Genomic DNA, 24096 nt, shown 5'->3' with positions numbered 1-24096 from the left:
GTTTTTTCCACTCATTATATTCCTTTCTATTCCATCACTTCCCATCCACACCAGAGGAGGAGAGGTTGATGAAAAATATTCTGGGTGTGGGGTTTTTTGTTCCTCCCCTCAATTATTCCTGCCCTGCTCTATCTTTTTATGTTGTGGGTATGCACACAGGTGTGTCTCAGAAAATGCATAAGAACAAATATTACCAGGATATGTCACAAATGGCAAAATAGAAACTTTTTATATTTCAGGGGCAGAGATGATTCCGTAGAACATGCCTATTTCCATGATGAAAACAGATGCCACCAAAAGACCCCTGTTGAATCTGTCAGCAGAAAGACAGCCTGTTTGTTTACCTTCCCCCTTCCCAGACATACTAGCTATTCTCAGCAATGGATTAGTACAGTGTTTCCCAAACGTTTTTGGGCAACGGCACACCTGCTTACTGAAAAAAAATCTCGCGGCACACCACCATTAAAGCCCCGCCCCGTGACGTCAGCGCGCAGCGTCACGCCGGGAGGGACGCACAAAAGTGAAAGTTTTTCCCCTCCCCCTTGCCGGGGAACCTCCAAGCTTTGGGCAGGCAGGCAGGCAGAGCTGGGAAGGGGGTTTCCAGGGGACACGGCAGCTCCTCGAAAGGCTTCTCTCAGCTGCGCTCAATCCTCCTCGGAGAGGATTTCCCCTCCGGTCCCATGCCTTCGTTTGGGGCATCGCTCCGGCTGCTCCCTCTCCCGCCGCGCAGGAGCGATGCCTCTCTCTGGCTCTCCCTCCGCGCAGGCTGAGGGAGGGAGGGAGGTGCGCGTGTGACCCGTCTCTGCTGGGAGACCAAACCCAGCGAGGCAGAGTCGCACGGAGGCGCCCAGGCAGCGCTGCCGGCTGCGAGGAGGAGCGCCAGGCAGCAGCAGGAGGCGCGGCCTCTCCTCGCCGCCGCCGCCCCGCCTCTCGCCGCCCGACTCGCCCGCCTCCCTCCAGGCATCTCGCGGCACACCAGCCGATGTCTCACGGCACACTCGTGTGCCGCGGAACACCGGTTGGGAAACACTGGATTAGTACACAAAGGCTTTCTGCATAGCCCATGATGTTACCCAGCCATGTTGCTGATTTGTAATGCAATTTGAGGATGACGGCATCATGTGGACAGTGTGAAAAACTTGGAAGCATGATCAGTACCAAGTCCATAATAAACAGCTGGGCAGAAGCTTCCTTGAAGTGAGAATAATTTCAACAGGGTGATGTGAGCAGAAACCAGGCTGGAAGGAATTAAAAGAGGATTCTGAAGCAAGGAAAGGCAGACACTGAAAAAAGATCAGGTTTCAAAAAGCTTAGAATAAAAGTAAAGGGGCCATAGGCTGCTCTTTGTTTTATCTTTTTCTTTTTCTTGAATTTTGGGGACAAATATTACTCAGTGCCAGTTCCGTCTCTGGATGATCTCTCTCTTCTTTCTGAGTGGGCTGGATATGCAATAAAGCATAAGCCAACTTCCTGATGGAGCAATTGATCAGCTAATTAATGGGTAGCTCAGAACATGAGATTTTTTTTAAAAAAAAAACTTGTATTGTCTCTAATTTGACAATTTAATCAAATAAATTATCCCCATGGTTTTTATTGATAGGATTTAACCAACTGACAATGATCCTGTATTATACCTATACCATCAAAGTAGATAAAAGGGAAATTATTCATATATAGCCCACAAATCTATTCATACTTGGGGTATTCTGGCTTTTACAGGGAGGAAGTACAGATAGCCACCAAATGCAAAGGAACCTATTGACATGGTGTATTTACAAGTGAGATTCTTACTTCTAAAACATAGTTTTGAACATCTGTCTTATTTCTTATGCTGCTTATCAGAGCTGATTTTGAAACGGCAAAGATTTCGTTATAACCATGCTGTTTGTTCCAATTAGAAAATTCTAATTAGCACTGCATTGTTCTATGAAGAAATGAAATTCAAAGGTATTGGTGTTTAAAAACACCGTTTCAATAGGTAGAATGGCCTCTGGGGGCATCTGCTGGTAATTTAGCTATATTGCAGTTAAATCTGGTTATTCGAGTAATACCCAGCACAATATAGCATTGTTGAACAAAAGTAAATACAAAGTGCATTGTGTGTAATTCACATTCAGAGCATCAATGAGAGTTTTCCCACTGATCTCAACGTGAACACAAGCTTATGAAGTGACCGTTTTCTGAAACTATGTGACACTGTATTGATCAATACTCCCAAAATAATAACATAAGAACTCTTTAACCATTTCTAAATTAGGACACTGCAGTGAGACCTCAAGGCAAATCTTGTAATACACATTCATATAATTTTTATAGCCTAATGGGATGTTTTGACTCCCCGGGACGATTTCAAACTACTACTAGAAGCTTGTCATTTGAAGCATATCTACATATTTGTTCTTCCCTATTTAGCTGGCTAAAGTTTTCTGCATAACATTTATTATTATGCAGAAAGACTAGCTTTTGAGGAAAGGGCTCAGGGAAAGATTTCTGGGGACCCAAAGATTTTTCTTTTTTCATTACTTACCACAAGGCCAGAGGATTATGCAATGCTGCCTGATTTTGACCCTCAAAACTACCCAAATTGATGATGGAAAGAAGAGCTCAGACCTAACTGTGGCTGAGGAGTAATTTTCAGCTGATGAGCCTCCCTATTCTGAAGGGCAGAAAGCCATGCAAGAGCTCTGCACATTTCAGATATCGTTCTCCCCCAAATAGACCACTTTGGGACTAGAAGGTGGAGCCTGGGCCTTCAAAAGGCTGGCCCAAAAAATGAAGGAGGAAGCTAGCAGTGGAGGATACAAGTGAGGCTACTAGAAGATGAATTGATCTCTGCCATTTGGCTCTCCCTTGAAAACCGATGTGCTCCAGCATGCAAGTTTCTAATTTCTGATAAAGTGGACCTTTCCTTCTTCCAGCAGGTGCTTTTAATGGCACTCTGTGAGGCATCTGCCTGAATAAGCTACTGAATAGGGTCTTTCGAATCAACCATCTTGGGTCCTGAATAAGTTATCTTATGAGACCCTGACAACTGTGACTAAATGACAGAAGACGAAACTGAGATCAAGTTGTTAAAAAGGGAGGATCCCTTCTTTGTAAGAGCGAAATAAATTACTTATGACTTCTTGTTGTTTCCTTCAGTGGTTGCTTACTGGAGAAACCTGGATATGTTTTTAGCCCCAGAACCCTCATAAAAATATAGCCTTTGTTGCTGCAACCTGCACTTCTACCTTAAGCAGCCCCCAGGTAACTGTAACGGGCACCTGCAAGCTTCAAGTAGAGATCTCTTTAAGACCTCAAGGTCTTATTGATTTCTGTGATTTCTGAAACAAATTTAATTAACACCAAATAACCAATGGGCCATTGCAAGCTTTATTTATAGGACTACAATATACTTTTTTATATTGCTTAATTTCTTTTACAAAAGACTGTTCAATAAACTTAGAAGGTTTTATAGTGAGCATATACAATCTTTTGATAACGTTGTTTTAACTTCCAAACACTGTTGGATATTTTCATAATAGAACAATTAAACAGAGATTTATTTATTTTTGAATATGAGCATCCAGCTTCAGTCTCATAAATCTTATGCCACTTTTAGTAGTCATGCAGTTCAGCCACACTTCAAGGGATATTATTGTAAAAAAGCTGTACATTATTGGATTAAAAAGAAATTAAGTAATTATAAATAGCATAATTCCAACTGTTTCTGTTGCAATTCTGAATATTTTACTATAAAACAATATTCTGATCCTTTTACATTGCTTTACCCTTGTTCTTTTAATTTGTTTATTTTTTTATAAATTCCCCTTTACAGAAGGACAATGATGTTTGTACTAAATTAACCATTTGGAAGTCAGGAATATGTTTGAAGATGTATATGTCAGTAAAATGTCTTTAATCTGTAAATATATGCATCCCAATTTAGTAATGCAGGGCAAGAAGAACCAATCAACTGTAACCATACTACAGTGGTGCCCCGCAAGACGAAATTAATTCGTTCCGCAAGTTTTGTCGTCTAGCGAATTTTTCGTCTTGCGAATCATGAAATCCCATAGGAATGCATTGAAAATCAATTAATGCGTTCCTATGGTCAAAAAAAGTCCAAACAAAGCCAAATTTGGTACAACAACAGTTTATTAACTGCTCTTTAAAGTCACACATACTGTAAAGAGCAGTTCAAAAATTGAAGGGAAAATAAATTAACTTTATAAACAAAACATGTCTTTGTTTTTAGACAAAGGAAACAAAGTCGCGAGACGTTTTCGTCTTGCGAAGCAAGCCCCTAGGGAAATTCGTCTTGCGAGGCAAATCGAAAACGGAAAAACCTTTCGTCTAGCGAGTTTTTTGTCTTGCGAGGCATTCGTCTTGCGAGGTACCACTGTAAATAAGTCACAGATGAAATGACTGCAAATTAATGAATGTATCATTTGCTAACACAGGTAAATTGAAACTTCTGTTTTGAAACCTGTTTATCTCTCAGTTTTTCATTATGCGAATGAAAGCCCCAGCAGTAACAAACAAAACTTAATTCCAACTAGAATCCTTTGGAATTGGGATAAGTAGATGATTAGGCTGAAAACCAATGCCCACCTACTTGGGAGTAAAATTGAATTTAATGGGTCTTACTTGTGAATAGACATGGATAGGATTGTGCTATTAAAACATAAGAAACAGCTTGTATTAGAATTTTCCAACATTAAGCCAATTCAATTTGAAATACTGGGGGAAAGTATTATTTATTTATCAACACTGGGAGGAAATGCTATTCTCCACAAAAATCAACTTCTTTTTTACTTCTGTTTGCTGATGTGAGAAATACATGTTTCTGAAGTTTAAATATGTTCACTTAATAAAGGAACGTATCATATTTTATTAATGCAAAGTAACTTAAACAAAAGAAAAACAAAAGATTCCTGTGGCACCCAAAAGACTGAATTTTTGTGTAGCATAATCTTTGTGGACTTGAGCTTATTTCTGTTGCATGACGTGTTATCATTAGATGACAAACAGAGAGAAATCAAAGTACCTACAGAAGGAGTTAAACATAAAAAAGGTTTAACACTGAGTCTGTAACATTTCTACAAAAAGGCCAAAGATATACAAGAACAGTGACCAATTTGCAACAGCAGTCATTGCTAATAACATCTTTGTAGTTAAGCTATGTTAATTTAACACATGACATGTGAAAGAAACCCACAGTTCCACTTAAGGTGGTGAAGAATAGAATTTGCTTATAAATTTTAGGGAAGCCATTTCATACTGGATCATCCCTTTGAACAAAAGCAAGTGTCCCAATAAGTGGTATATTCCAAATACATTCAGATGTAGGAAGCCAAATTGACCTTTCAATTATTTATTTTTTAAAATATCTTTCATTAAAGATTTCTTAGTTTACAAAAATACATGCATTGTCTCTTTTTTCAAGTTGTGTTGTTTACAGGTCAGTTTCATTTGTTGTGAGACATTAGTGTTGCATGCAGTGTTAGGTTAGGAAGAAAAGATTGGGAGTGGGGAGTGGTGTGGGACTGGGTGGTTATGTTTCAATTCTTCTACTTAGTGTATGTGTGGGGGTTTGTGTCAGCGTCACTTGGGTGGGTTTTCTTACTATTCACTTGTTGTATTTCCTTGGTTACCACTTAGGATGTGATTGGTTGTCTTTGGTTGGCTGTAGTGAGAGTTGTGTGTGTGTGTGTGTGTGTGTGTGTTTGGATCAGGTTAGCCAGATTAATTTGTATGCTGTTGGTGGATTCTCATTGTTGTCTTGTTGGGCTATGTATGTGCTAAAGGGGAACCATACCGGGGTGAAGGCATCTTGAAAGGTTAAAAAACACCACGTCAGGAATAGTACCGTATTTTTCGCACCATAGGACGCACTTTTTCCCTCCTAAAAAGCAAGGGAAAATGTGTGTGCGTCCTATGGAGCGAATGCAGGGGGGAGGCAGGCGGGAAAAGCCCTCAAGAGCCGCACACAAGCTTCGTGCGCTCCTGCGGGCTTTTCTCTAGGAGGGAGAAGGGAGTGACTGGCTGCAGCAGTCCCTTCTCCCTCCTGGGGGAAAAGCCCCCAAGAGCGGCACCCTCTTTAAAGGCTGCGCGGCTCCTGCGGGCTTTTCTCCGAGGTGGGGGAATTCCCCCACCTCCCAGAAAAGCCAGGAGAAGTCGCACAGCCCCTTTAAAGAGCGCACGGCTTCTGCGGGAGGTGGGGGAAGCTGCAGCAGATTCCCTCCTCCCGGGCTCCCTTTGAAGCGGCAATGTGGGAGGGGAGCAGCTTACACTCGTGTAAGCAGCTCTTCTCCCACTTTCCTGCTTCAAAGCAACCACGGAGGAGGGAAGGAAGGGGACCATGGATCCTCTTCGCTGCTGGAGGCTTCAGCGGATTCCCTCCTCCGTGATTGCTTTGAAGCGGCAATGTGGGAGGGGAGCAGCTTACACTCGTGTAAGCAGCTCCTCTCCCACTTTCCTTCTTCAAAGCAACCACGGAGGAGGGAAAGAGGGGACCCATGGATCCTCTTCGCTGCTCGAGGCTGCAGCAGATTCCCTCCTCCCGGGCTCCCTTTGAAGCAGCAAAGTGGGAGGGGAGCAGCTTACACTCGTGTAAGCAGCTCCTCTCCCACTTTCGGATTCCTCCTCCGTAATTGCTTTGAAGCAGGAAAGTGGGAGGGGGGCAGTTTACACTCGTGTAAGCAGCTCCTCTCCCACTTTCCTGCTTCAAAACAACCACGGAGGAAGGAAAGAGGGGACCCATGGATCCTCTTCGCTGCTCGAGGCTGCAGCAGATTCCCTCCTCCCGGGCTCCCTTTGAAGCAGCAAAGTGGGAGGGGAGCAGCTTACACTCGTGTAAGCAGCTCCTCTCCCACTTTCCTCCTTCAAGGCAACCACGGAGGAGGGAAGAAAGGGGACCATGGATCCTCCCCTGCTGGAGGCTTCAGCGGATTCCCTCCTCCGTGATTGCTTTGAAGCAGCAAAGTGGGAGGGGAGCAGCTTACACTCGTGTAAGCAGCTCCTCTCCCACTTTCCTCCTTCAAAGCAACCACGGAGGAGGGAAGGAAGGGGACCATGGATCCTCCCCTGCTGGAGGCTTCAGCGGATTCCCTCCTCCGTGATTGCTTTGAAGCAGCAAAGTGGGAGGGGAGCAGCTTACACTCGTGTAAGCAGCTCCTCTCCCACTTTCCTGCTTCAAAGCAACTACGGAGGAGAGAAGGAAGGGGACCATGGATCCACCGCTGCTCACAGCTGCAGCGGATTCCTCCTCCTTGATTGCTGGGAGTTTCTCTGGGCAGGAATTCCCTCAGCTTAAGTGGGGTGGGGGAAGTGTGGCAGGTAGGGGGGTACAAATTGGGAGTGGGCATTGTGTGAAGTGGCTGTGGATCTCCTGCCGCAGAACTGTAGGACTGTATAGAGTTGGGAGGGCCACCCAAGGGTCATCTAGCCCAGCCCCCTCACAATGTAGGAATCACAGCTAAAGAACGCCAGGCAGATGGTCCCCCAACCGCTGCTTAAAAGCCTCCAGTGGTGGAGACCCCAAACACCTTCCGAGGTCATAGAATTGCAGGGTTGGAAGGGAACCCCAGGAGTCATCTAGTCCAGCCCCGGTGGACAGCGGGCGCAATCCATCCCATTGCGCAAGACTAAAGATGCTGTGCAAGGCTAAAGAAGAAGCCAAGGCAGTGAGCGGGATGGATCGCGCTTGCTGCCTTGTCTTCTTTAGCTGCACTGGAGAGGTTTAGCTCCTGGCTGGAGAGGTTGCGCGGCCATGGATCCCGTGCGCTGTCTTGGCTTCTTTGCTCTTTGGGGCTGGGGGGGGGGTAACCCGGGCTTCCCCCGCAGCCCCGAGAAGCTCTGGGAGAAGTGGACAGGCTGCATGCAGCCTGTCCGTTGCTCTTTGGGGCTGGGGGGGGATAATATTTTTTTCCTTGATTTCCGCCTCTAAAAACTAGGTGCGTCCTGTGGTCCGGTGCGTCCAATAGAGCGAAAAATACGGTACCTTAATTGCTTGCAGCTTTGTTTCATTGGCTGAGTTCAGATGAAATGACAAACCATGTATTGTTGTTCACAGAACAAGCCTGCGCCAGCATTGGCTTGCATACCCCTTAGCATGCAAGGAAAAAACGCACTGAAAGCTTTCACTTTTTAACATTCAAAATAGTTCTCCATCAAGTCCAAACTCAACAAACTGATCTGTCTTAACAACTCTTTTCATGCATAGAAGGAGGGAGGAGAGGGGGAGAATAAAAGCCCAAGGCTTATGCATGCTAATTTTCATAACCATAGCTTTTCATTACTTCTGAACAAGACCGTTGTCTTTCAAACCGGGATATTACTAGACTCCCTCTGCTTCATAACGGGAACATTGAAAGAAAAAAGTTAGGCAAAAAATATGCAGCACATCAAAGTTACAATTCATGTTTGGTTTTCAGTGTGTTCTCTCTCTCTCTCTGTGTGTGTGTGTGTTGTGTGTGTGTGTGTGTACTTACACTCTCTCTCTCTCTCTCTCTCTCTCACACACACACACACACACACACACACACACACACACACACACAATTACAGTGGTACCTTGGGTTACAGACGCTTCAGGTTACAGACGCTTCTGCTAACCCAGAAATAGTGCTTCAGGTTAAGAACTTTGCTTCAGGATAAGAACAGAAATCGTGCTCCAGCGGCACGGCAGCAGCAGGAGGCCCCATTAGCTAAAGTGGTGCTTCAGGTTAAGAACAGTTTCAGGTTAAGTATGGACCTCTGGAGCGAATTAAGTACTTAACCCGAGGTACCACTGTAATTAATTGTGGTGTGTGAGTGTGTGTGTGTGTGTGTGTGTGTGTGTGTGTGAGAGAGAGAGAGAGAGAGAGAGAGACAGCCAGAGCATGACGGAGTTCAGAAAGAAGCTTCACTATAAATTCTAGGACAATGAAATTCCCACTTGTCATTTTGTATCATTTTACATTCTGAATATTTTCATAGTATCTCTGTGCACATCACAAATAAAACACAGTTGTTTACTTTTGCCCTATATTTCCTATTAAATATTGTTGAACTATTGATAAAAGAAAGGTTTGGAAAACAATAGGACTAAACTCAGCAAAAACAAGTTACACAAAGTTAACTTCAGTTCACAGCGTTCTTCTCTATTAAATAATGTCTTGTATTTTATCTTTGCAAGAATCTGATGAGTTTTTGCAAGTAAAATTCTGTTTCCTCTACACTTGCTAATAGTCATGAGAATCTGTAGTTTGCACCTTCCCATTAAAAATGTATTGTATTTTTTGAAATTATTCACCCCGCCTTTTATCCAGATCATGTCTTTGAAAGGAGGAAGTAGATAATAAATGGAATTATTCATGATTTCCCATTAAATATGAAACTTTCTTTTGCAGAGTTTAGAAAATGGAACTTCTACATAATGTACAGAAGTTGATTAGAACTTTTTAACCTTTCCAAGAAAACTCTTCCAAATGTGTAGGGCAGCTTTTTCATGAATGGTAAACTATTCATTTCCCTTGCATTCCTATTATTTCGTCTTTCTCTAGTTACACCATATATATCAGATCAAATCAAAGTGTGGAGAGACCACTGATTTCAATAAAAGACTCACTTCCCTCCTCTTTTTCGAAGAGAATATAATTCTAAGAGAGTATTGCTTCATAAAAACATAAAATTTTGGTCACAACAGGCAAGATTATTAGGAATTATTTAGAGAAAAGAGGAATACACATTGAAACAAAATTAAAAATGTCAGTGTTATTAAAAAACATCAAATCTGTGTCTTATAATACTGTCTATAATGTATTTCATTTTTTCTCTTGGACAGCATCATATCAGTGGGGAGTTTAGAAGGTAAACAAATTTTAATTTTGAATTCACTATATACTGTTAGTGAATTCATTATCCAACTGTGGAGCCTTATGTATCCAAAATGGAACCCCCACCAAACTTCCACAAGAATGAAGCATCAGCAGGCTTAGGATAAGTATGTTTGCATAAGTACTTTTTTTATAGAGAGAGAGAAATCCCAATACAGTTGAATGAGAACCAAACATGCTCAGTTACAAGCTTGGGTGGCTCAGGAGAATGCTGTGGACATACTGTATCTTGATTTCAGTAAGGCGTTTGACATAGTCGCCTATGTTATTTTTGTAGAGAAGATGGTTAAATGTGAACAGGATGAGATAATTGTTAGGTGGGTTTGTAGCTGACTGACCAAACCCAAAGAGTGCTCACTAATGGTTCTTGGTCATCCTGGGGGAAAGTGGCAAGTGGTGGTGTAGGGTTCTGTCCTGGGCTTGTTGTTGTTCAACATCTTTATAAATGGCATGGATGAAGATATTGAAGGGATGCTCATCAGGTTTTCAGATGACACCAAAGTGTCATCTGGCTTGGGTAGCCAAGACAGAATCAGGATTCAACATAATCCTGACTTGGCTTGGGTAGCCAAGACAGAATCAGGATTCAAGAGGACCTGAAAAGATTGGAGAACTGGGCCCAAACTAACAAAACAAATTTCAACAGGGACAAATGTAAGGTTCTTTGTTTTAGTGTCTTTGTTTTAGTGTTCCTTCTATCTTCAGTAGAAGTAGAAGAGTGAAAGACTGCTTATACTCAGCAGATTTAGGGAGGGCATGTGGGGATGCAGAGTGGGAAGGGGAAATCATTGAAAATGGTTTCTCTCCTCATTCTTCTGACAGAAATTTTAACACCAGTGAGCAGCTCAGGTGGACATAACCCTATTTTTTAAAAAATGCTCAATTTCATAACACTACATTAGGAAGCTGCTCTAATGTACTCATCATACTGTACTATGTGGCTTTCATAAGAAAGCTGACTTGACTTTCCTACCCAAATGTGGAATTGTAATTGAGTATAAGCAGTCTTTCACTCTTCTACTTCTACTGAAGATAGAAGGAACACTAAAACAAAGACACATTCAGCAGGTATTTCTCAACTGTACTAAACCTTATGGACACAGTTGGCATAATTTAGTATCCCTGAAATTACATTTTATTTCATTACAGGCTCCTATCTCTATCTGTCGTACTCAGGTACCAATTTAATTTATGTTTCTATACCTGTACTGCATTTTGTTAATTGTGAAATATTTAAAGTTTTCAGAATGTCAGTAAGGGTTTTTAATAGGCATCTAAAGCTAAACAGAGTGAGCACCAATGGTATTTGTGGTGGGAAATACGATTTCTTTCCTTTATTGCAGCTAGAGGGGCAATGCTCTGGCCTGTTGCTTTTAGGATAATTTATCAGCACTTCTTAATCTACTTTAATATTCTACATTTGATCTTTATTTTGGTTAGATTTAAATGAACAGCACAACTGTGCACAAGGAGACTTTGGGTGAGTTTTCCAAAAAAAGTAATCTCTAATGTCATATTTCAACTCTTTTCTCCAAAAGCAATATTTTAACATGCCTGCTGTTAATTGTTTTGAAACAATCTCATTTTTGAATTTGCAATAGCACATAATAATAGAAAGGGAAAGGAAGAATGTTACTGTGCAGTCCAGAATTTACTCTTGCACTTTGGTATCATTTGCAGTGCAATTGCAGCTTTAGTGATTTATCAACACATGTTATGAAGCGCGGAGATTCTCTGTTCTGTGCCCTCCAATCTGAAGCATGACTGAAGTGAATAATGTGGCAGTGCTTCAGAGGTTTCCTCACCAGAAAAAGGGACAGGAGAGAGAAAAGGGGCCAGAGTGCCACACTTACAGATGAACTCGGAGAAGCTGGCGTCTGCAAAAATCACGGAGGCATGAATTCAGGTTCTTACACTGGATTTTGCAGAAATCCTAAACAGATCCCAGCAGCAAGGAATCAAAAATTGAATGAGCCTTCGCCTGAAGTCATATGACGGGCTGCCCCAAGCAAGTATTTTTAAATAGTTGTCTCACTTTCAAATGTTAGTCTTTTTCCACTTGTCTTGTTTTAATGAGAAGGCTAGTGATTGGATACCTATGGTGAATGAGCTTGCACAATAAGAATGAAGGGTACTGTTACATGAAATAAAGAATGTTCTGGAGGGGGAGTATGGAGACGATCAGACAGCAACTCCTCCAGGTATCTACCCTTGAAAAAAGAATCACATTTAGACTTCAATAAAATGCTCTTTTGCAAGTCAAAGGCAAACTCTGCTTGCAACTACAATACTGAACCCTAAGGTAGCAATTCCTGAATTACGACGTTAATTTCAGGGTCACAGACAAAACAAGGGCAAAAGTTGGGATAATGACCTACATCAAAATGCTGCTATGCATACAACTATTTTTAAACACTGTGTAGAAACAGCAGTGATTCTGCTGTGTAAACTGTGTGGGAAATTGCACTTTTCCCCAGGCTGACTTTGGACAGTGGGTTTTAGAGAACCAGGGAACATTAAAGAGTTAAGTACTGCAAATCACAATAGTATATTTCAGAAAGTAAAATTTCAGCCCTAAGTGAGAGGCTTTACAAAAACCAAGGAAGAAAAATACGTTTTAATTACTGACAAACAATTAAATGCTGCAAATCTACTTTGGTAAATCGGTGAATTAACACAAGCATTGAACTGAATGCTTTGATATATGCAAGATAAGTAGCAGTGAAACATAATTATTTAATATCAGTTTTAATTTTTAAATGCCATGTTCCTCAGAAAATTGCCTGAGGAACTTTAGATTTCAATGAATAAGACTAGAAAGAAAGAAAACAATAAACTTTCAGTATAAAAATGCCTCAGAAAGACCTTACTTACGCAGCAGCCTCTTGTTTTGACAATCCTTTGATATGCTTGGCCAAATAACGATCGATGGCATCTTTGCCTTTGATCAAATGCATCCTAAATTTAAATAAAAAAAATTAAAGAACAGTGAGGTGACTTAACATCAAAATCTGCTACATGTATTATGTATTAACCTTTGCCAAGCAATGATAGATAAATATTAAAATATTGACAAAGTATTTTATCAACATGTACAAGTATCACTTTACCTTTTGGGTCTGCAGCTAATTCAAACCTTTATTTTGTAGAAAGGCTCCTTTTATTCATGACTTTCACTTTTAGTACATAAATAATAAACCTTATTGGACTCCATGTTTTGCAATGATTGGGAAGTAAACGTGCATCTTCTCTCAAGTGCAATGACCACAATGAGCATTATTTGAGTTGGGCAAGATACATTTAGACTGAAATCTTAACCCCTATTTACCGGGGAGTAATCCTCACTAAATTCAACGGAATTTCCTTTTGAGGAGGATTTCGCTGTTATTTTTTGAAAATCAGGTTTAATCACAAATGTTTTGAAATATTAGCACAGAGTTCTATCTAACCCGTGTGAAAAAGTCAGGGCATAACCCAGTAACAAACTGCTTTAGATAATGCCAACCGATGGCAGTTCACAAAATCCTTGTAACATTTTGATAAGATGTAACATTTGAGAAACCTCTCTGTGGGTTTCTCCTGAGAAACCTCTCTGTGGGACAAGAAGCTACAGTTAGAACCGGATATGGAAAAACTGATTGGTTCAAAATTGGGAAAGGAGTACGACAAGGCTGCATATTGTCTCCCTGCTTATTTAACTTATATGCAGAATTCATCATGTGAAAGGCTGGGCTGGATGAATCCCTAGCCGGAATTAAGATTGCTGGAAGAAATATCAACAACCTCAGATATGCTGATGATCCAACCTTGATGGCAGAAAGTGAGGAGGAATTAAAGAACCTTTTATTGAGGGTGAAAGAGGAGAGCGCAAAATATGGTCTGAAGCTCAACATCAAAAAAACGAAGATCATGGCCACTGGTCCCATCACCTCCTGGCAAATAGAAGGGGAAGAAATGGAGGCAGTGAGAGATTTTACTTTCTTAGGCTCCATGATCACTGCAGATGGTGACAGCAGCCACGAAATTAAAAGACGCCTTCTCCTTGGGAGAAAGGCGATGGCAAACCTAGGCAGCATCTTAAAAAGCAGAGACATCACCTTACCAACAAAGGTCCGTATAGTAAAAGCTATGGTTTTCCCAGTAGTGATGTATGGAAGTGAGAGCTGGACCATAAAGAAGGCTGATCCCCGAAGAATTGATGCTTTTGAATTATGGTGCTGGAGGAGACTCTTGAGAGTCCCATGGACTGCAAGAAGATCAAACCTATCCATTCTTAAGGAAATCAGCCCTAAGTGCTCACTGGAAGGACAGATCGTGAAGCTGAGGCTCCAATACTTTGGCCACCTCATGAGAAGAGAAGACTCCCTGGAAAAGACCCTGATGTTGGGAAAGATGGAGGGCACAAGGAGAAGGGGACGACAGAGGACGAGATGGTTAGATAGTGTCTTCGAAGCTACCAGCATGAGTTTGACCCAACTGCAGGAGGCAGTGGAAGACAGAAGTGCCTGGCGTGCTCTGGTCCATGGGGTCACGAAGAGTCGGACACGACTAAATGACTAAACAACAACAACATTTGAGCACAACTGAGACCCAATGCATTCATTACTTCAAACTCAGGGAACTAAGTCAAATAATGCTTTCAATTAAAAATAAATAAATTCAAATGTAGCTTCCTGAGGGGGGAAATATAGTGAATTGGTAAGAAACTTTAGAGACCGTGGGTGGTTAGCTTCCTGAGGGGGGAAATATAGTGAATTGGTAAGAAACTTTAGAGACCGTGGGTGGTATCCAGTGCTGTCCCCTCCACTGATGGATAGCACTGTCAACCTAAAGCAGAGGAAGACTGGTTTGTGTGATTTCCTCTCTCCTCCAGGCCCCTGTGCCTTCACCTATCCCCCCAACAGGCTCTTTTTTATACCTAGACCATCTGCCCATTTACTTAGAAAAACAGCTACTATTGAGAATCCATAAATATTAAAAATGCCTCTCCATTTTAATTTCAGCTCCACTATTTTGTACTTCTATCACAAGGCACACAGTTTGACTTTTATTGTGACTTGGTCATCAGCAGAAAGGGGAGGGAGACGTAAAGTTTTAAAACACTCTAATTACACATTAATTGACTGCATACAGTCCCTCTCAGAATCAATTAGTGCACAGGTCTGACTCTTTCTCATTGCTGGCCTGTACCTCAATGTGCTCCTTCAGTACTTTAGCTTTAAAGAGTGGAACACTCAACTGAGACATAATAAACAAACAAATACAAGAAACACACACCTTGCAAGTTCTGGTGATGGGCATCTCATCTCTTCCTTACTTGGATGCGCTTTGGGGGTTCGCACTGGCACAGGAAGGAATATATTCATCTTGAACTAAATAAATGAATACAGAATTGTCAGAAATTCATGTCACATAGTTTTCACTTTTCTTAGACATTCATTACAGGTATGTTGTTCGGTGTAAACTATACTAGTTGTTCAGAGGTTTCGCAGCACCAAGATATCAGCAGAGCTTTTAGTCACTGTGAAATTGACTCATTAGATACCCATCATAATAAACAGAGACCCCTCATAGCACACACCAATTTGAAATCAACTTGGAGTAAGAGCAGCAATGAAGAGATGTTATCCCAAAACCATATTTTAACTAGGGATGCAAAACTTCCAAGAATATTGGGAGACATAAAAGTAACAATGAAAGCAGAGAGAAGTTTTTGTTGTTCTTTTTTTTTTATAAAAACAGGGATTTCAAATTACAGATAGGTAGCCGTGTTGGTCTGCCATAGTCAAAATAAAAAAATTCCTTCCAGTAGCACCTTAAAGACCAACTAAGTTAGTTCTTGGTATGAGCTTTCGTGTGCATGCAGGTGTATCTGAAGAAGTGTGCATGCACACGAAAGCTCATACCAAGAACTAACTTAGTTGGTCTTTAAGGTGCTACTGGAAGGAATTTTTTTATAGGGATTTCAAAAACATTCTAAGTATTTGTAGATTGAAATATTAGATTTGGTTATATTCACTGGCCCAGAAACAGTGCTTGCAATAGAACCGCTCTCTTATCATCATGTAGGCATGAGACAAATCTATGTTTGATAATGGAGCAGGTGGGAAATTAATACATAGAATATTGTGATCATACTACTAAACTTCATGTTGAACAGGGAAAACAAAAACATAGCTATTTTTGTAACAGTGATAGTACAAGTTGCCTACAAGTATCTCAACTTAGCATTTCCCAGCATTTAACTGTAACATTCTGTTTCACTGTTTTTCTTTCTAACTGAACATTTGCAACAAATTTCCAACTCCTGTATATTAGAATGAAACCCCAATTTTAAATAATGACCCAACAAGTACTTATTTTAACAGCCTTACATTTCAGTAGCTATAAGAATATTGCTTATGGAACACTAACATGTTATGATGACAACATAATGATAGTAACTTAATACAACAATTAGTCTTATATGAGCACAAGCTTTATTTCTTTTAAGCAGAACAACAACAAAAAGCCATTAGACAGAGCAGTCTAGCTTGTCATTTTGAAGTTCATAAATGCTAATAGGACTTTTTTGTCACATAGAGCACTGTGTTCTTTTCCCCACGTACTCAGCTTACACTTTCCACCATTAAAGTTACAGCTGCCAGTTCCTTCATTTTGCAAGTCTATGATCTGAGAATGTTAGCAGCAGGAGCACCCTTACTCTTAAATTTGGTTTAATGTAGATATTGTAAGCCCTGCTGGCAGGCCTCAAGGCACAAACTTTTAATGGAGCCAGAAACACAGCATTGTAAAAATGGAGAGAAGGTTCTCCAATTGTTAGAGATATGTTATTCCAAGGAAATTTAGTTTGCTTTACAAGTACGGAATAGCTGATAGTAGTTAAAAAGTAAAAATAAGTAACAGAGCCTCTGCTGTTGTTAGATCAAGACTAATGATAATCCCCATTTCAGAACTGCAGTCTTTTGAATTCGAACTTTTTTCATTTGGACCTTCTGAATAAATTACAAGTGCAGGGCAAACATATCTAGAGACTGGATTCAGTTCATAATTAACCCAATTTTGCCCTAGCACCAGCCCTTCCCACAACCAAAGCCACTCACTTCCCTTGTTTTGCCGAAACCTATCTGGGGTCAGTGATTAAATGGGACTTTGTTAGACCATGTAACAGCACTGTGTGTCTCAAGATTCCTGGAAAATTGCAAGTTCCACTATAATCCCAGTGATTCTGGCAAGCGTGTTGAGATTGCTGGAGTGTTCCAGGATTTAGTCAAGGCAGCAGAAGCAGAAGCAACAACTGCATCAGGAATGGACTTTGGTCTTTCAAATTTCAGTGGTGACCTGTGTGAAGCTAAAATTTGCTCCCCATCTCTCGCCTTCCATTCTGCTCAATTCACTACATCATAGTTGTGATGCCCTGTTGCTCTCTAGGTTTGGTGCTCAGTGTGGTGGAACCAGTTGCACTGCCCTAAAACCACCTCTGATTGCATGCTACCTCCCAGAAAGTTTTGGAAAAAGTGAAAGAGGCAGCAGGAAATGGCAATCATTATTGCCTCATTGTGTTCCTAGTTATATCACCAAGTGTGTGATTAGACCTAAAACTTAAATGGGCTGATCTGAATTGAGCCCATTCCAAAGTACGTGAAAGAAAGCTTGCCCATTACTAATCAAGACACAGAATAATGTATATAAATCAGGTCTTTCTCTTAGGGAAAACTCCATTTGACAGGATAATTGCCATGAGAATGTGCAAACAAAGTAAATAAAAAAACTTCTTAGGGGATGTATTCAGGTTCAGCTTAAAATGCAGATTGACAGGCCAGCAGCAGGTGAAGAAGAGTGACAGTACATTGTCACTGAAAAGTCGAACAGTGCTTAATGAAGCCAAATAAAATCTCATTTACTTATTTAAGAGATTTATATGCTGCCATTCAGGCTTACAAAGGCAGCTTACAAAACAAACTGAATAATAGATGTTGACAGGTTTTCATCTGTTTTACTGTTAATTTTTGCTGATAATTTTAATATTTCTTGTAAACCACTTAGAGATTTTATTATAATCAAAAGATGTATACATTTTCTTAAAGAAAGAAAAAATAAAACATATAAAATACACAAAGTTGTAATATGAGGAAGTATTACCCAGAATACCACTCTAAACCATTTTCCTGCAAAATAAAAATAACAGCAATTTATTTCTACACATTAGTGAGTCTGTGAATACTATGACCAACAAGTACGCAATGCCATCTTTAGATGTATCAGTGGTTCGTGGCCAGAATACCATTTCTGAAATCAGAATAAAACTGAAAGCAGCGTATTTTCATCAATGACATCAGAAGAAAGGCTATGGGGTAGTTACCACGCGGTGTTCACTTTAATTCACTCCATATGGCAACATATACTGAAACATTTGTGTCTATCAGCTCACCATATTTTTCTACTCATGGCACTGCGCATGTCAAAACTAGAAGTTTGCCGTGACTTGTGAACGCTTCCCCATCCACCTAATAAGCGACTGCATATGAGCAGTTTGCCACATAACCAAGAGCCGTGGGTGTAGCCAGGATGTTTCTTGGGGAGGGGGGAGAGAACCTCAGTTAACTATGTATTTTTATTGATTTTTATTGATGGGGGGGGGGAGCTGGCCCTCCTTGCCCCCTGGCTATGCCCATGCCAAGAGCTGCTACTTGAGTGCCATAAACATCTCAAAATTAGAACAGAGATTATTCAAACTGTATGAATAATGAACCAAAGATGATAAACTCTTACAGCTTAATGATGTGCAGTGCAGTGCTGTGCTTGTTCTTTTAGGATACCTAAAAAAGAAAGAAATGCACTTTAAACACATATCAGACAAAGAAATTGATAAATTGTTAAGCGTTAGCAAAGTGTCCCTCATGGCAGGCACCACAGGGGTGGGGATTGTACACTGCAAGGCTACCAGGGGACTGCAGTGTGTCTTTGCATATTCTGTGCATACTCTGCACTCCCTGCCACAATCGCTGTCATTGAGAGCTGAGAGCAGGTTTGCCCTGACTAGAAGCACACTCAAGTGCAGCACTTTATCTGACCCCGCAGGATTGGATGGTAATTGAATATTCAATAGGGTAGGAAAAGTAAAGGAGTACACCACAGGACCAGGAGCTAAACTACTCAAACCCCTTATGCCCCTAGCATTTGTGAATCAAATTGCATCTGGGTTGTTTCTTGGTTACATGAATAGTGTGACAGTTCTTGGGAACTAGTTTAGACAGGTAAGTAGATAGATACCGTAAGACTCTAATCCTGTACACAGTGGCATGTGAGTAAACCCACTGATTTCAATGGGACTGACTACTGAATAGATGTGTAATAATGTTTGCAGCATAACCATATGCACATTTTCTAAATGCTTGTGACGTAATAAATTTGTTAAAGCTTTTTCGGTGTATGCTGCAAACCTGGACCACGTTTCTGCTGCATTTGGATCGAGTCACCCAACTTCCATAAACTATGCTAATTTTAAAATGAGTGGAAAATTCCAGAAAGAACTACCAAATGTTCAGAATGTTAAAATTATTTCTGAAAAATAAGCACCTGATTTATATATTCCTGAAAAATAACCATCTTATCTATTTAGTCTGAATAAATCCCCTCCTACAAGACAATGAAACATACCTTATCCCCAAAAAAGCTGGCAAACTTCCTCCTTGTGGGTAGCCAATACACATTACCAGATTACCAGTGTTGCTTTTGTCACCCAAATTGTTACAAAAGAAGCACATTTTCCATCTTAATTCCAGCAGAAGAGTTGCAGGGATTAGCAGGGCAGAATGGCTATTGATTGATTGATTAAATTTCAATGCTATCCTTCATCCAAGGCAGCTTACAATATAAAAATACAAAAATACAGAGCACAGCAACACACACACACACACACACACACACACACACAGAGTTTAAAAATACATAGATTGTTTAATTAGCCAAATTCCTAATTTAATCACCCAATCATTCTTCTATGCCTTCAGGCAGCTTTTTGCCCTCACACTAGGCTCTGCAACAAAGTTAGCCACCCCCCATAAGGGGAAGGAAAAAATCTCTGAGGGTATTTGCAGTGGATTATAAATGGGTATAGGAGGAGATAAACACCCCACCCCACTGCCAACCCTTTCCCAGCCCTGCTATCTTGGCAAATGTGGGGCTAGGATTGCAAATGTGTTAGCATAACATCTAGTTTGGCCCTGTCTGTTGCTGAAGGCCTTTTCAAATGTACCTGCAGCAAACTCACAAAAACTGATGCTTGAGCTATAATTGCACTACCCCAATCCAGTTCTAGAATAGCTACAAGCAGTGGCTTATATAATAGATGGGACGGGGATAGTGTGCAACAGCAAGCAAAAAATACGTGCAGGGAAATGTTAATACAATCATCTTGAAAGAAAAATAGTCCAGGAGTTCACTATGAAATGCAGAAAACCTACACCTCACCAAGTAACAAACTGTATCTACTTAAAGTTATTGTGTAAAAAGCTGAGGATCTACATACACATATCTTGCCATAATGTTACATTCTGAAGCAGGGAGAATCCTTCTAGAACCGTAAAGTTACGACATAAAAGCAACAGAATGTCATTTTAACAAAGGACTAGCGATTTAAAAAAACCCTTCTTTGAGAGGTTTGGGGTTGAATTGTCCAAACTGGCCTAATTGGAGAAGAATTCCTACATCAAAAGCAATTTCACAGTGTTCTTAATCAGCTAGAGATATTACACTATTGCTCTTGAAAGGATTAGTGCTAAAGTGCAGGGCATGCCACCCAAAAGAAGCAGTTTCAAAGGGACAGTTCTTGCTTTCTGTGATGATTTTGATTACCTGGGATCCTTTCTCTTGCCTATACTGTACTTGGAAAGGTTCAAGACAAGCTTTTTCGTGATTGGTGAAGGGTTGACAAGACTGTTTTCCTAAAATCTCTTATTGACATTTATAATTTCCCTTTGCTACTATTCAGTAAAACCTAAAATACTATCTATGTTGTTGTTGTTTAGTCGTTTAGTCGTGTGCTACTAGATATCTAAACAGTCAGGGATATGAGTATCTGAATCACTGCCTTGTTGTTGTACAGTCGTTTAGTCGTGTCCGACTCTTCGTGACCCCATGGACCAGAGCACGCCAGGCACTTCTGTCCTCCACTGCCTCCCGCAGTTTGATCAAACTCATGCTGGTAGCTTCAAGAACACCATCCAACCATCTCATTCTCTGTCGTCCCCTTCTCCTTGTGCCCTCCATCTTTCCCAACATCAGGGTCTTTTCCAGGGAGTCTTCTCTTCTCATGAGGTGGCCAAAGTATTGGAGCCTCAGCTTCACGATCTGTCCTTCCAGTGAGCACTCAGGGCTGACTTCCTTAAGAATGGATAGGTTTGATCTTCTTGCAGTCCGTGGGACTCTCAAGAGTCTCCTCCAGCACCATAATTCAAAATACTATCTATATCCTCCCGCAAAAGTATCAGGTATACCCCCCACCCATTTTTGTGTGTAACATTTGTATATCCTAACTTAAAACATGGAGGTAACTTAGCTAGGCATACTCAAGCACATTGATTTCAGTTGGCATAAGTCAGTTTAACTGTTGGCTATGGGCTTGTACACTTATTTTCGCCCTTAAATAAATATTGAATTAGAAGTTTCCCTGCCTATTGACTTACTTAAGGCAAATCCTTTTTAATGAAACACATTTCAAATCGCTTCAGACTACTGTGGCAGCAAAATAACCACTCCACCTCTAACCAGCATGATGAATACAGAAATGCAGCCTTGGAGGGAGTTCTGAAATATTGCATTTACTTGCTTTTAAAAAGACTGGACAGCTACACGAATCTGACGAGGGTCTTGCTGTTCAGTTAGCGAGAGAAACTGCGCTTCCACTGCGTCCTCTTCGTCTCCCCCCCCCCCCCACAAAGGTTTCTCGCAGGGCGTCCGAGATCTTGCGCTGCTGTGTTGTACATTTTAGAGGGTCAACACCTATTAAAGTGAAGCATGACTGACAACTGCAAAATGATTCTTCCGGAGCTAAAATGTGCCCGATTACATTTATGTATATATGTATTCTCCGCTGCGCTTCCGCGCGCCAGCAGTTTTAGCTCTGGAGCGTCTGAAAGCACCTTTTGCTTTCCAGCTTTGCGCTTCTCAGTTCCCAAATCCCAAGGAGGCAACTAATCGTGATCGGGGATCAGGAGCGATTTATTTGAACACCAGACGGCACAGCAATCTCTCAACACACACAGCCCGGAATGGGGGGGGGGGGGAGAGAAAGAAGACCCCATTGATCTCGGATCTTCGTCGCCCCCCCTCGCCATCTTCCCCACTATTCCCCTTTGCCCATCACCTCCAACTTCGCCCCACTCGCCTCAACCCGGAACTGAAGGAGAAAGGAGAAACGTGGGCTGATTCTACACGCTAGAAAACAAGTCTACTATAGGATCCAGACACAAAAGCGCGCAACGGCCCCCCCCCGAAGAAAAAGCCCCACACAGATGGGGAAAGGGCGAGGCGCCTCTCTGCGCGGGCACGCTCAGCCCAATTCTATGCACGTGTGAAAGAAGCCCCCAGTAGCCGGGCGCACGCAGAGAGGACAGCCCCTCTCCCTGCCCTCCGCTGGATGCGAGAGGGAGGGCTCAGCAGTGGCGTAGCGTGGGGGGTGCAGGGGGGGGGGCCGGCCGCACCGGGCGCAACATCTGGGGGTTAGGGTTAGGGGGCGCAAATCCACGGGTTAGGGGGCGCAAATTACTTGCCTTGCCCCGGGTGCTGACAACCCACGCTACGTCACTGGGGCTCAGCACCTGCAGCTAGAGCCAGGCTATACAAAGGCGCTTTCTCCACCAGCAGCTCAACCTGTTGCTTTTCTTTTTCTTTCCATCTCTCTCTCTCTCTCTCTCCGCGCCTGCCCTCCCAGCATGAATAACGGCGTTCAACCCAGCCCCCGGGGAAGGGAAAGTGAAGACCGGGTCTACCCCCACGTCTGCACCGCTTACTTGTAGGCCTTACGGACTCGGGCAGGGAAAGACGCCTAGCCGTCACCATGGCAACGGGGCGGCGCCAGGGAAAGTGTTCCGCCCCCGCCTCCCAGGCGCGCCCTCCCGCCCTCGGCCTGGCTGGAGGGAAGAGGAAGGATCCGGCTTCATGCTAGTGGCCGGCTGGCGTCTTGCAATGGCTCCCTTCGCTGCTCATTCATTCATTCATTTGGAAAAACTGGCTTTAATTGAAAGATTTCCTTGCGCTACAAAACAAACAAATAAACGGGGAGAAAGTGCATCTTTCGTCTCCACTTTCGGTTCATGGAGACTTTTTCATGTGGCTGGGGATACCCAGCCAGATGGGCAGGGTATAAATAAAAAAATTATTATTACTGTATTACTATTATTATTAACAGTTGGCCCTTTGCTATTTTGTCGGTCGCTACAAGAGTCGAAATAGCTGCCAGTCTGTTATGGGCATGTGAGTGAAAAATCCTGTTGGGTTACTTTTTTCAGCATCCCAACCCAGCTGCTGGAAGGGTACTGCCGGTTACATTTTCTTGGTAAGCAGGCAACCTCGGCCTGCAGCTAGATGACGCCTTTTGCAAATGGTGTGCGGGGCCGAATTTAGAGCACACACAGGATTTCGCAAAGAGATTGTGTGGTAGGCACAACGGGAGGTGGTGGCAGAGGCGGAGTCGGCCTGGCAGTGGCCGCAGGAGGTGGCAGAAGTGGAAGTGGCTTGGCAGGTGTTGCTGCTGTGGTGGGAGGCAGTGGCAGAAGCAATGGTCTGCCAGGCCTGGCAGGCTTCGCTGAGGTGGCAGGAGGTATTGACAGAAGCGGCGTTGGCCTGCCAGGCTGCAGCTGTTTCTGCCACTGCCCCCTACTGCTGTGATGAGGACTGGCAGACCACCAATGCTTTTGCCGCTGCCACTTCCCGGCACAGAAGCAAGGCCTGCCAGGCTGCTGCTTCTGCCGCTGCTTTCTGCTGCCTCCTCCCACCATTGTGGCAAGGCCTGGCAGGCCACCGCCACTTCTGCCACTGCCCAGCTCAAATATTATGAAACAATTATCATGATATGAACTTCAAACCGGTTTGGGGCGATACATTGATATATTGCCAGCCCTATTCCAGAAGCAAACTTCTGGCACCGGCTTCCAGAAGTGCCTGGCACTCCTGCCATTGGTAGCGTGGCAGGCTTCATAGCAGCCTGTGAGGTTGGCAGCAGCGGCCTGGCAGG

General features: G+C 42.4%; 1 protein-coding gene across 3 annotated transcripts in view; it reads right to left on the bottom strand.

The window, feature by feature from the left end:
* The window catches only part of TTC29 (tetratricopeptide repeat domain 29), a 204516-nt gene that overhangs the window by 91715 nt on the left and 88705 nt on the right, over positions 1-24096 (bottom strand). The window contains exons 1-4 of one of the 3 annotated variants that reach the window (XM_081208436.1): positions 22874-22939; positions 18633-18679; positions 15138-15232; positions 12735-12818 (exon numbers count right to left, since the gene is read on the bottom strand). In XM_081208436.1, the coding sequence (XP_081064562.1) occupies positions 12735-12818; positions 15138-15226 (173 nt within the window). In that variant the 5' untranslated portion in view covers positions 15227-15232; positions 18633-18679; positions 22874-22939. Of the gene's footprint in view, positions 1-12734; positions 12819-15137; positions 15233-18632; positions 18680-21547; positions 21611-22873; positions 22940-24096 lie in introns of those variants that run through there. The other 2 variants (XM_081208437.1, XM_081208438.1) reach the window with 2 other exon arrangements.

Source organism: Podarcis bocagei (assembly GCF_964188305.1).
Source record: "Podarcis bocagei genome assembly, chromosome: 9".
NCBI classification, from domain to species: Eukaryota; Metazoa; Chordata; class Lepidosauria; order Squamata; family Lacertidae; genus Podarcis; species Podarcis bocagei.
This window is presented reverse-complemented; position numbering and strand designations above follow the sequence as displayed.